At 45.5% G+C, this 12,586-nt stretch overlaps 1 protein-coding gene across 1 annotated transcript; it reads left to right on the top strand.

The window, feature by feature from the left end:
• The first annotated feature begins 255 nt into the window (after positions 1 to 255).
• CYB5RL (cytochrome b5 reductase like) lies at positions 256 to 12,203 on the top strand. Its single transcript, XM_082484223.1, has 7 exons — positions 256 to 356; positions 1,517 to 1,696; positions 2,625 to 2,773; positions 3,978 to 4,065; positions 7,224 to 7,328; positions 8,999 to 9,202; positions 10,814 to 12,203. The coding sequence occupies exons 2-7, from the start codon at positions 1,520 to 1,522 to the stop codon at positions 11,015 to 11,017; spliced, it is 927 nt and encodes a 308-aa protein (XP_082340349.1). The 5' UTR covers positions 256 to 356; positions 1,517 to 1,519; the 3' UTR covers positions 11,018 to 12,203.
• The last annotated feature ends 383 nt before the right edge of the window (positions 12,204 to 12,586 follow it).

Genomic DNA, 12,586 nt, shown 5'->3' with positions numbered 1-12,586 from the left:
CGCGGCGGGCGAGTTCACCCCCCCTCCCTTCCCCCCCCCATGGTGACTGACAACAGCGACGACCAATGGCGAACAGCCCCCCGCCTCCCCCCTCTCCCGCAGTAAGGGATAGTCGGCAAATTGCCTGGCGGCGAATGAAGGGTAGGTGTTATGTTGGTAAGTTGGGGGGCGGGCGGGGGAAGACGCCTCCTCTCCTGCGGGGGAGGGGGGCAGTTGGGAGACGGACCCTTGGCGGCCAGGGGCCGCCGGTGCCTACAGACCGGCTGTGTGGGGCCCGGCCTGGGCCTGGGCCCCGGGGCGGGGGACGGGTCTGCACTGCTCCCGGGGCGGCATGCCCAAGCCCCCGGGCACGCACAGTAAGTGCTCGAAACTATAAACGCGGCCAGCCCCGATCGTGGGATCCCCGGGCTCCACCCGCGGCCTGCTCGGGGTCCCCCTCCTCACAGCCCTCAGAGGAGCCTCAGGCACTCGGGGCCCCCAGTCCTGTGGGGGCATGGAACCGTTGGCTGCTGTGGAAAGCAAAACCACTCGCCTTTTGGTTCCCTCTTCTCCCCCCGTACCCTTAGAATAGGCGTATTTGTGTTGCAGGGGTGAAGGTTAGTTAATTAATTCACCTTGAAAATGAAGCTGTTCTAAGTGCTAAGTGTTCGCTTCCTCAGTCTCGTCACCTGTGGCTTTATAATTTCCTCTGGACCTCCTTTTGTTTAAATGATACAGATACAAATGCATTGGGAATAGCGCTAACCCAAGCGTTGTGCAAAACCAGCAGAGTCCCCGAGAAGTCAGGATCTCGATTTTGGTTTGAGGAGCCTTCACCAGGTACAGCTCTGTCTGAACCCAAGGTAGCAAGTGCTAAGGGATAAAAATTGCACTTCATGGGCTTCTTGCCCTTTCCTACATGTCTGCATTTAAAACCAGACTCAAATTAGCTCATAACCAAAGTGTTCATTCGTTTGCCTGTGAGTTTACCACGTTTGCCTCTAGTCTTTTGGCTCTTAATACCCACCTTCAGCTTGCTACCCTCAGCCCATTTTAAAGCAGTGCTCCAGCAGGCCACATCTTGGCAGTTGGGGTTTATTATCCGTTCTCATTGACTGAGGTGCAGATTTTTAAGATGTTTCAGCTCCGGGTGACCAGGCTGCTCTTCCTTTGGAAATCGCCACAGGAGAACAAGCAGGAATAAGCGTGTGCCTGCTGCTGCTGGAGGTAGCTCTGAGTAGGCAGCCAGGCTGGGAAGCAGAGCCTGAGGCTGGGCTGGGGTCTGCTGTGCGGCTCTGGGCTGGCAGCTGCGATGTCTGACATTCCTGCACCGGACAATGCAGAGGCAGCGAGCACTTGAACGAAAATGGAGTGTTGCAGGCACTGTATCAGCTGACAGGTTTTTTTTGAGTCCCCTGAGATACACGTGCAAGATGCTCGAGAGAGATTTCTCAGTCCTTTTCCAAATAATGCTTGGCTGATGAGGGCATGCTGCTCTTCATCGTGCTGTTTTTGATGCAGGGCTTGTGTTTTGCAGACAATGAGTGGAAATGAGGACGACTGGCTGGCTCTCAAACCCCAGGAACCTTCTCCATCCCAGTGCTGCGGCAGCGGCTGCAAGCCCTGCATCTATGATGTGTATGAGAAGGAACTTGCACAATGGGAAAGGGCCAAAGCAAAGCAAGACAAAAGCCTCCTCATGGAAAAGAAGGAGCAGGTCAATTTATCTTCATCACGTCCTAGAGCCAGTGTTTTGATCGTACTTGTTAGCGTGTGGGGTTGTGGTGATGGGCGAGGGATGCAGCAATAGATTAAAGCAGTGCCTTAAGAGAAGGCTGTAAACGCAATTCCCCAAACTCTGCCTTCACAGCCACCCTCCCCCTTGCCTGCTCTCTCCCTGCTGTAATGTGATTTTCCAAGTGTCGAGTTCGCCCTGGTGTCGCATTACAGCCCTGGGTCTGCAGCTTCTCCTTGCTGGGGTACCCCAGCCAGCCAGAGCCAGCCTCTTTGGAAAGTGGGAATGGGTGAAAGGTACAAGAATCACAATTTTCTCTGACACTTTCCTCAGAGAAGCTCCATTTTCCTGACCTGTTCCATCCGTACCTGTTTTTTAGACTTGTATTTTGAGGATGAAAAAAGCTGCATTGTGTGTGATGAAGTAGTTGTCTTCAGAGCATAATTTTAAGCTTGTCAGTGCCTTTTTACATAACATTAACTATGCTGGGTCAAGCAAAAATGATCAGCGTTGAAACAGCTAGCAATATTTGCTATTTGCAGTGGTCATCAGTAGGTTTCAAAGTTGCCCCCAAAGCAGCGCTCAGCTCTTTTAGCAGTATTATTTCTGTTTGTTTCTAGACATGAGAAAATGATTGCAGTGAGTCATACTAGGATGACCTTGCTGGAAGGTGTAAAAATGTAATTTAAAAAGGGGGGGGGAAATGTAAGATCCCAAAGTGCATGCTGCAGAACATGATAATGAATCAGCAGAGAGCTGAAATTTGCACTGGGCCCCACATTTAATACATGTTCTTCTGGAGTCCTGAGTATCTCCGGCACTAAATTAGCACGCACGTTTGCTTCCAAAGAAAAATGAAATAATAAAAGACACCATCTAACCAAGTAATTATTTATTGTTGTTCTTGCAGAGCAATAATTCAGAACTGAATCCAGATACATTTACTGCATTCAACATTAGCTCGGTGGAGCAGCTAACAGAGGACACCTACCAGTACAAATTTGAATTACCGGGAAATAGCAGTCTGCAATTGAGTTTAGGACAACATATCGTGTTAAGGTATTGTTCTCTGTGCTAGTTAAACAGTCTGCATTATGTAACCTAATACGTAGATTTTTGTCAATAGACAAAGGCTTCATACCAGGCAAATCATAATTTCTATACCTTCACAATGACACAGATGAAAGAACTTGTGAGCTCGCTAGCTCTACTAATTTTATGGTAAAAGCCATTCCAAAGCTGTATTTTTCTTCAGCATTATCCTTGTGTCGGTGGGTCAGAAAGAACTAGGTGTGATTAAGAAAATCCATTTGCAGAAAGAAAGACTCAAAGAATAGATGTTACAACAGATGATTTACTCCAGCGTGTTGGAATGAAGACAATGAGCTGCACTTACCCCAGAGCTCAGTATTTTAGGCCCTATATCTTGGGGTAATTCAGCACCCGGGGTGTTACCCCTGGTGTTCAGGTGTTTCCTGACTGATTTCTAACAAAACAACCCTCCAGTGTAGTTTGTTGCTTGCCAGAAAGGGACCACTTGGGAAAAGTTTATGTCTCTCAGCCATCTGTGGTGATCACTGCCAGATAGAAAAACTCATGTTACGATGCCATTGATCTGTATCTGTTGACGTTATTTGTACGTTAACAGCTGATGTATACAGCTGGCTGGCTGCTGAAAGTACACGCTTCTCCCTGCAGCCATCTCTCATAATGCAGCAGAGGAAAAGGTTTGGTCACTTCAATCAATTACCGTAGTCAGTAGTATGGAGCAGGGTGGATACATTCTATAGAAAGAGAAGACTTCACAGAAAAAATACAGTGTATATTGAGAAGACCTCAGGTCGAGGCTGTGCCCTAGCTTTCATTATTTAATTACCAGATGCTGTCCGAACACAGAAAGGAAAGTAGGCCCCAGCCCAAAAGGGACAGCAAACTTACCATGAAAGCCTTTTCTCTCCCCTTTGCCACTCTTGCACATTTGGCCGTTTCTCACAAAACAGCTCAAATATCCTTCCAGGAGTGTGTCCAAGAGCTGAATGTGTGGTACAGCTGGAGCCACCACCGTGAAAACAAAAGGTGCATTTAGCCATTATGTTCCCCCTGGATTTTTACCTCTGGAAAGGAAATGTTTTGCATCTGTGCACAGGCTGGGCCACTGGGAAGAGGACCTGCTGCCTCCCTCGTCTCCCCAGAGAACTGCAGAAGTTTGGTAATGCCAGTCAATGACCCAAGTCACAGTGGGTTCCTATATTTCTCTCTTCAGAGGAATGGTGAATGGTTTGGAGGTCCAGCGAGCCTATACTCCAATTAGCCCAGGGAATGCAGAAGGGTACTTTGAAGTTTTAATGAAAGTAAGTAAGCCTGTACAATATGGATTAGAGTCTAAGGTGCTGGGGAATGTGTTTTCTTCGGGAACCAAGCGTGCTGTCAGCGCTTCAAGTGAGACTCAAATCCCTCATGGACTGTTTCTGTGTTGTTTTGAAGCAGTTGTGCTTTGCTGATAAAAATTGCAGGTTTTCCCACAAAACTGAAAGCAGAGGAAGGTGGCACACAAACAAGTGCTTTGCAGCATAAGCCCTGTTAAGCACTTGGGAGAGCCTCTCGGGAGCCCTGTGGTCACCAGTGTGGAAAGAGCCCATTCTACTTCCCCGATTTCATTTTGCTTTTTCAATATGTCTTTGAAATCACACCCAATTGTCAGCCCAGTTGAACCACTGATTTTTGGGAAGTCTTTGCCCCGCTGTTACCCTCCCCCCTGTATTTTGCTTTAAGAACACTCCTCAGAAAAATTTTTCGTTTTGTTTAAACATGTAGACGGACAGTAGGCAGCTCTTTCTGGTTTGCAGGCAGCGCTCTGGAGCTGCCCACAGTCTGAGAGGGTCTCCATGGCCCATGGGGCAGAGAGGTGGCCCATGGGCACAGGCTACACCTATCAGGGTGGCTGGGGTGACAGAGCCCCATTTTGGACAAGTGTCCTGGCCTTTCTGGAGGCTACCACAAAATGCTGGTGGAGTTCAAAAGGATTTTATAGGAGAAATTGGCTGGAAATTTGTCTGAATAAAGTCTGCAGGGCCCTCATAAATTATGACTTTGTGTGGAGAATATCGAATTGAAGATTTTCCTGATACAGCATTTGTATGTCACTAGTGATTCCTCAGGGCAGACACAGACGTCAGTATAGGTGTGAAATTCCGACTACTGGGTGTCCCAGGTGGCTTGCAGGGAGTGACCACTTGTCCTCTGCCTGTATTCTGGGATTTCACATTTTGGGGTTTATTATGCATTGTACATTCTAACACAAACCCCGTTCTTTAGAAAAGTGTACAGCTTTTATAGGACACCTGTAGGAGGGTCATTTCACCATTCTTGTGGCAATTGGTGTATGGTAGGGGAGAGAAATGTTGCATTTGAGTTGCATTAATAGGGTACGTTCACAGGATGACTGTGAAATTTCATGTATACTTGGTTATTACTCACAGGTTTTGCATTTCAATAATAATAGTAATGATTGTAATGATACCTTTCCTTTATATGGAACGTTTCATCCCGAAGGGAGCTATAGTTATTCTCTGGCAGTGACAAAAGAGGTTGGTAACACCCAGTGTAAAGCAGCCATTTTTATAACTCACTCTGTAGGTTGTGGTATATTTCACACTATTCAGGCAATTTTGGAAAGTACTATATTATTATTATTACTATGCAATCCAAGCACTGTTCAAACCCTTCTGTCTCCTGTTATTATAGCATTGCATTTGTGATACTACAGTTAAGAGTGAGGGAGTTGCCATTTACAGAGCATAACCCTCTTTTTGAATGATTTTATAATGTTAGGGTTTCTCTCCATGTAAAATTGGGTGTTGAAGTTTTCCCCCAGGAGATAATTATTTTTTTCTTTTTATTTAGAAAAATTCATTTTAAACCCACTCAATCACTTCTCACTTCAATTTTTTGAAATAATTTTGGTGAAAGGGGGATTGTTTTAGTTTCCATTACCCTGGTCCATTGGGACTAGGCAGTAAGTGGGGCTGACTTTTCTGCTCTTGCCTTGGATTTCTGTATGTATTTGAAGAAGGTAGGTATAACATACTGCTCCTTTGATGCAACTGCACAGTCTTTGCATGAGACTTAGTACCTGCCCAGAGCCTTCTGAACACAAAATGTTTCTGACAGTAATTCCGAGCCTGGATGTATGTTACGCATTTACCTTTTGAATGTAACAGCTAGTGCTAATAGTTCTTAATACTTCAGGTATCTTGTTTAAGTGAGGTTGTTAGGAGGGGAGGAGCATCTGTGTTCTTTATTAGCTAACACTGCTTGCAAGCACACGCTTGCTCGCTCGCTTTTTCTTAGCTTCTTTGTGGTTCACCAGTTTTGTTTGTCTGCAGTGCAGCTTGGTGGCCAGCCAAGGCGCTGGGGTGTGGAGCTGGGCTTCTGTCCAATGTGCGTGTAGAAAATACCCCAAAATACACCTCTTTCCTGCGGGCTAGAGTCTTCGAAGGCTTATATCGCATCTCATCTTTTGACGTCTGCTTGTGTTGCTCTTCCTCAGGCTTATCAGTGGCATCGCCTCTGTGCGAGACCAGTTTGCTGCAGCTGTTGGGCTTATCTGCTCTTTCTGGTTGGACCAGCCCTTGTTATCCGGCCAGATCCTATAGACTGTGGCCATTCTTCTGTGCACGTTTGTTCTTATTAACTGTAAAGTGGTCATATGTATAGGACATACATATACATATAGCACATAGCAACAAGGCTGCTTGGTTGAGCCCTTCATTTTCCAGCCTCTTCTTGATTCTCTGTTTCTAGCAAGCACTGACCCTTCCTCATCAGTCATGAGTGAGGTTAGCATTCCTCCAGGCAAAAGCCAAGATAATATTGTTTGTGCCTGGTAGAAAGTAAGGCAGATTTTGCTAATGTTTTTCTTCTGTGAGGCCCAAATTAACATAATTTTTTGAAAATGTGAAGGCATCCCTTAGCATCCAGATGATCTGTTCTGAAAACAAGAGTTGTATAAATGAGTAACCTGACTTTGGGTCACTAATTGTATCAACACGGCATCTGAGAGGCTGAAATAAAGCAAGAGCTATGCAGTGTTTATATAACTATCAGTACCCAGAGGGCATTTCCAGACCCCATACCCTGAGATTTGGAGAACGCTTGAAGGCTTGGACTGTACTTTACATTCAAGACACTCTTTTCTGTGTGCTTTGTAAGCAAGAGCTCTGATAAGCTTTTTCCAGTTTTGGAAATTCAGACTGCATGAGAGTGGGTTGTGTTTACATTACAGTGAAGCTGGAATGGATCCAGTATGATTTAATTTAAATGTCTTTGTTTTGGGTATAACTTTGAGTTATTTTTCAAATAGAATGATCTTTCTTTCTTTTTAAATGCATGAAATGTTTTTTTGTCCCCTTCTTGTTTAAATGTAGATAACTTTATAATTGACTTTAAGCTGGGAAACTTTCCAACAGAGTATAATTATTCTTTTCTTTTGTGCAATGTTTTTTATTAGTGCTATGAAGCTGGGCTAATGTCACAATACATAAAAACGTGGAAAAAAGGAGACATGGTCTTTTGGCGTGGGCCGTTTGGAGGGTTCCCATATCAACCTAATAAGGTTAGTTCCCTATGAGACATAGGATGTTTCAGCTTGTGGCAGCTAGCTTTGTTTAATACTCCAAAGGGAAGACATCAATTTGATTACTGTTTTCATGATTATTTTAGGGACTTCCTGGATTACTGCACAGTGCTACAGCATTAGCAGTCAATTGGAAAAAGTACACCTTATTGCACTGCAGAATATTTAAGAAGGAAGAGGACAGGGTGGTGGATGGGAGACTGGAAAATATTAGCAAGGCTCTCTGTTCATCATTTGCATTAGAACTTCCTGATATGTTTAACAAAGGGAACTTATTTTGCACCAGCAATGAGTGTGGGTTGGTTTTTGCCTTGTGTGAACCACGTAGCTGTTTTGTGACTGAGCATGAACGAAGGAGAGGTGTTGATCTTTTTCTCCCTTGGGTATTCCCTGAACTGTGGCAGCTCCAGTGAGGTGTCATGTCACCCAGCCACTCTGCAAATGTTGATCCCACCTGCTGATACTAGGCTCCCTGCAAAGAAAGGCAGATCCGGTTTCAGGGGAAGGCTTCTCACACATCCTAATTTGATTGCTAAATTCTGACCTTTCAAATGAAGAGCAGAATTGAAACACTGGTCATTAAGATACCAAAGCATTGTTCTCCCCCTGCCACCCCCCAACAACAACAACAAAAATAAGGCTGTAAAATCCCAGTGGCCAAGCTCCATGCAGACCAGTTGCGTTCTGCGTCCTGAAATACTCTCCCTGCTGTTTTGGGCTACTGTTCCCTTCTTTTCTTAAAAGCGTCCAGATAATCGTTTGGGACAGAACATGGCAGTCATGCCTAGAAGTGGCTGCATTCAGGGGCTGTCTGGGTGATCTGTGTGCATGCAGTTTGCAAAGCACCTGAGCAATCATTAAAACAACTTGCTGGAGAAGAACTGTTTATTATTTATTAAAAGTTTCATAGTAAATTTTTCTTTTACCTCTGTCTGCTGCCAGTAGAATAGGATTCAGATTCGGGCAGATCAGATCCATTCACAATAAACTGCCCAGTCAAAACAGGGCACGAGCAGCCTCTGCGCTTAACAGGGCTTAAGTCCCACTTCTGGCATCGGTGTACTGTCTGGCAGCTGGGGAAAGAGCTGGGAACCTTCTGTCCTCCTACGCACAGCACCTTACTGCCTGAGCATCCCTATCGCGAGTAGAGTGAATGACTCCCCTTGCAGGTGGGAAGCACTGTGCGCTGCTGGTAGCTCTTTGAAGAAAGAACACCAGGAAGATATGTAGATCAGGATGAAGAAGAAACCATTTCCTGCAAAGAACATTCAGGATTGTAGTTTGGAGCATCCAAGATAAACACAGGGAGCATTTCCAGTGAGAAAACAACAGGCAGTGGGTCAGCAAAATGTGCTGCAGAATTGAAACTGAAATATAAATTAACTGAAATCAAGGCTAAAGTTAGGATAAATTACTATATTTGGGTAAAATCTGGTTTCATTAGATTTGATGTGTAAATGCTGGAAGTGCTATCTGTAATACTTTGCGGAAAAAATGCATTCTGAGATTTGAATTTACCACTTCATGACCATCTGATATGTTCTCTCTCAAGGGACCCTTTACCAGTGTGGCAGCAAGGAGGAACTGACCATCAGCACATCCATTTTCAGTCACCACAGCTCATTCAAAGTTCTCTGTTTTGTTGTTAGCATGGAGAGCTCCTCATGCTGGCATCTGGTACTGGCCTCGCACCAATGCTTCCCATCCTCCAGTCCATAACAGATGATGAAGAGGATGAAACCTTTGTAACTCTTGTTGGCTGCTTCCGTACCTTTGACAAAATTTATTTAAAACCTCTTCTCCAGGATCTGGCTCGATACTGGAACATCAGGATATTTTACGTCCTAAGCCAGGTAAACAAATGGATATGAAGCGCGTTCATGTGAGGGTTCTGTGTGCTGGATGAGCCTCTGCCTCCCCCACTTTTTCCCAGTCATTGAGGCTATTTTGTGATCCAGTAGCTGCTGTTCTTAAATCTGCTACGTATTCTCACACTGCTGCCAGTCTGGAGAATATCAGGGAAGCAACTGTCACCGCTTGTCCCTCTTTACCTCCTTGGTAGCTGTTCTGTTGGGACAGACCCCCTGATTCGTAGTCACTGTTGACTATTCACCCAACTTCAGACCGTTGTTGCTGCACCTAAACGTTTGTGCAAAGAAAACTTGACAGCAAATAAACTATTTCTTCTTTCCTAATAGCGGTTCCTTAATCTGTCCTTATCCTGCGTTCATTGCTCATGGCTAGAGCTCTCTTCTAGTATGTTAGCACCAACTTCCCAGCAATTATATTTCCCAGCTGACCCATTTTTAAACTTCTTAAAGTTGTTTTCCCCTCTGTAAAATTATCTTTTCTGCCAAAGCCATGGGATAAGGGCATACCTCTCAGTGGTCTTGCATTTTGAGCAGTCTTTTTCATTTCCATTTGGTCCCAACATTGCCTGTGTTCCGCATGGATTTGGTAGTTGAAAATTGTTTCCCTCAGAAATGAGGATATAGAAAGAATTATTTATGCTAAGGGAATGAATCCCATTGCATTTTTAGTTTCTCAGATGAATCATTTTATGTCTCTCTCATAGTGGATCTGCCTCATACATTATGTTCCACGTATGGCCTCAGCAAGTTGAGATTGGGTATAGGGAAAAGTACTTGTGACTTAGGCACCCTCTCAGCTGGTCTGTAGGAGCGTAACCAGTAATTGTCTTTGGTGACATAGCTTAAATACCCTGTTCAGGACAGTGCTGTTTTGAGAGCGTGAGGAGGTCTTGAAATTCAGTCAGTGAAGGGCAAGAAACCCACCTGACCCCTGTCAACACTGTCTGCCCTGCACGTACATCTCTCCCTTTCTTCTCTTTTAGCAGGTTTGTTGTAGTCCCACACTGACTGGTGCATCCTCCCTTTAAGGATTATATATCTGTCTGTCTCAGTATTTCACTCTGCTGCCTGTCACCACCACATCTGAGCACCTTCTGCTGCTAATTAATAGCAGTAGAGGAGTCCCCGCTGGATCTAGCACCATGGGATTTAACATTTCTCATGGGATCAGAGCTGTGTTTGGAGCAGGGCTGGCTTCTTTCAGTTTTGGTCAAGGGAGATGGGACTGAAAGAGACTTGGGAATGGGAGAGGTGATGGAGAGGAATAGACTTGGGACGTAGGACTTGGGAATCGAAAAGGCGTGCTGGGAAGTTGCTCTCAAAGGAGAAGGTTCTGCGGCATTTATTAGTGATAGTTACACTCTCGTTTTGTTCAGTCCCCTCTGAGTAAGTAGACAGGTCCCATGGCAGGGAAAGATTTGATCTGGGCTTTGAAGAGGAATGCAGCTCTCAGGAAGGGTCAGTTCTACCCAGATGGAGTCACAAGGGTAAAAAACGTCCCGATCAGTACTCTGAGGGGAGGAGGAAGACTTGGCTGTAAGCAATCAGTTGTCCTTTTCAACATGGCACACTGCAAACCTTTTGTCTTTTCAGGAAACTTCACTGGAAAAACTTCCTTGGAGCTATCAGGAAAACACATACACTGGTCGTCTCAATGAAGACTTGATGAAGACGATAATAAATTCCTGTCGAAGAAAGCCGTTTGTATTAATCTGTGGCTCTTCTGCATTCAATGAAGATATGAGTAGATACTTGAAAGCTGCAGGAATCGAAGAAAATTCCTGTTTTGTCTTTTAGCGGGATATTCCGGACCTGAGGAACCTTAGGCCGAGCCTTGGATGTCATTGTTTCTCTGCAGACGTTGCTCAGAATTGGTCATCTTGATAGACTGAGTTCCTTGTGCTTTTATAGGCCTTTGGATCAAATATTTGTCTCCAGTATGATTCTCACTCTTGAGAGTGTTTTAGGGAACAGGTGCCATTCCAGAGTGGCCGCGATGTGATGTGCCACCCACACCTCAGGGAACGGCATGGTAATTTTAATGGAAGTCTTTACGTGCAATATTAAGAGAGAAATCTTAAAAGCATCCTAGCGTTAGTAAAAGGAAGCATCCAAATACACAGCTCTGCTGTAACATGAAAACCAGTGACTTGCTTTGCAATCCATGTTAGTCTGCGCTGGTCTTGTGCCCTGTTAGGTGTCCAGAGGAGAGACTTAATCCTGAGGAAGAAGGCTGGTCAAGGGAGCAGCAGAGCACTGGACCGGCGCTCTGGAGTCCGTGGGGTTCATTTTGGTTGTGTTGTTGTCTTGCTGGGTGGTGCCAGGCAAGTCACTTCAACCTCTCTGTGCCTCGTTGGTTGCCCCATTATACACTAATACAGAGAAGGTAGCACTGATCTTCTCTGAAAAGAGCCTTTCCAACCATATACGGAAAAAGGTATGCATAAGGATGCCCAGCAAGGACTCGGGGCAGGCTGTCCTCCTGCCTGAGCACAGTCTGCATTGCCTGCCCTGGCCCTTAACCCTTGAAATGCTGCCCAAGGAGAGAAAGAACATGTCCTAAAATTCTGTGAGAAAGCATCTGGGTTGTAGCTGCTATCTGTCTGGGAGGATGGTTGTTTGCTTTCTGTGTCCCATGTGTTGTGTAAGAGCCCTGGTTCATTAAATTGAACCTCTTTTCAGGTAAACAGCTTTTTCTTGTCACAGGGTGTTCACAGGTGGCCAAGGGGTGCCCCAAGCGTACAAGAACACCACCTGAGGAGTGGAAGCTTCTCAGGCTTTTCTGGGGTGCTCCCCCGCGGGGCACGGGGCAGAGCCAAGGGCCTGCCTGGGGGATGGCAGCCAGGGCACCCCAGCCCCTTCTTCCTCCTCTGTTGGTCCCAGATGCTGCTGCCTTTCCTCCGAGATATCTGTTGTCCACTCTTTTACCTTCTGAGACCACTGTGTTTACTAACTACACCTGGAAATACAGGCTTTCTCCACACCTTTATGTTTTTCTGTTCATTCCTAGTTTACCCTGTGTTGGGGTTTCCCGGGGTTTCCCAGGGTTTCCCAGGCTGTGACAGATGATGTTGCATTATCATTCCTGTCTAATTTCTCACATGTATCAAACAGTACACCTTACACAAAGGAGATGTACTTTGAGTTACTCAAAATAAGCAGTGTGCGCTGAAATGATGGCTCTGAGTCACATGTTGGGAGGAAGTGTCGGTTCCCCTTGCATCAGTGAGGTTTGTCTCCAGTTACCAAATGCCTGGAATTAATCCAGCGTAGCTGCAGCTTTTATGTTAACTTCACCAGAGCAAGGGCTGGCAAGAAAGCCATATTTGTAACCCAAAATAAGGTTCTGGCTTTTAACGCAGAAAG

Source organism: Vanellus vanellus, assembly GCF_965231255.1.
Source record: "Vanellus vanellus genome assembly, chromosome: 5".
In the NCBI taxonomy this organism is placed as follows: Eukaryota; Metazoa; Chordata; class Aves; order Charadriiformes; family Charadriidae; genus Vanellus; species Vanellus vanellus.
This window is presented reverse-complemented; position numbering and strand designations above follow the sequence as displayed.

Bases quoted from the DNA above. Each gene is read 5' to 3' on its own strand.
- CYB5RL (XM_082484223.1), top strand. From the start codon at position 1,520: ATGAGTGGAAATGAGGACGACTGGCTGGCTCTCAAACCCCAGGAACCT. The intron at 1,697-2,624 runs GTCAATTTATCT...TTGTTCTTGCAG, and splicing joins TCATGGAAAAGAAGGAGCAG to AGCAATAATTCAGAACTGAA. The intron at 4,066-7,223 runs GTAAGTAAGCCT...GTTTTTTATTAG, and splicing joins ACTTTGAAGTTTTAATGAAA to TGCTATGAAGCTGGGCTAAT.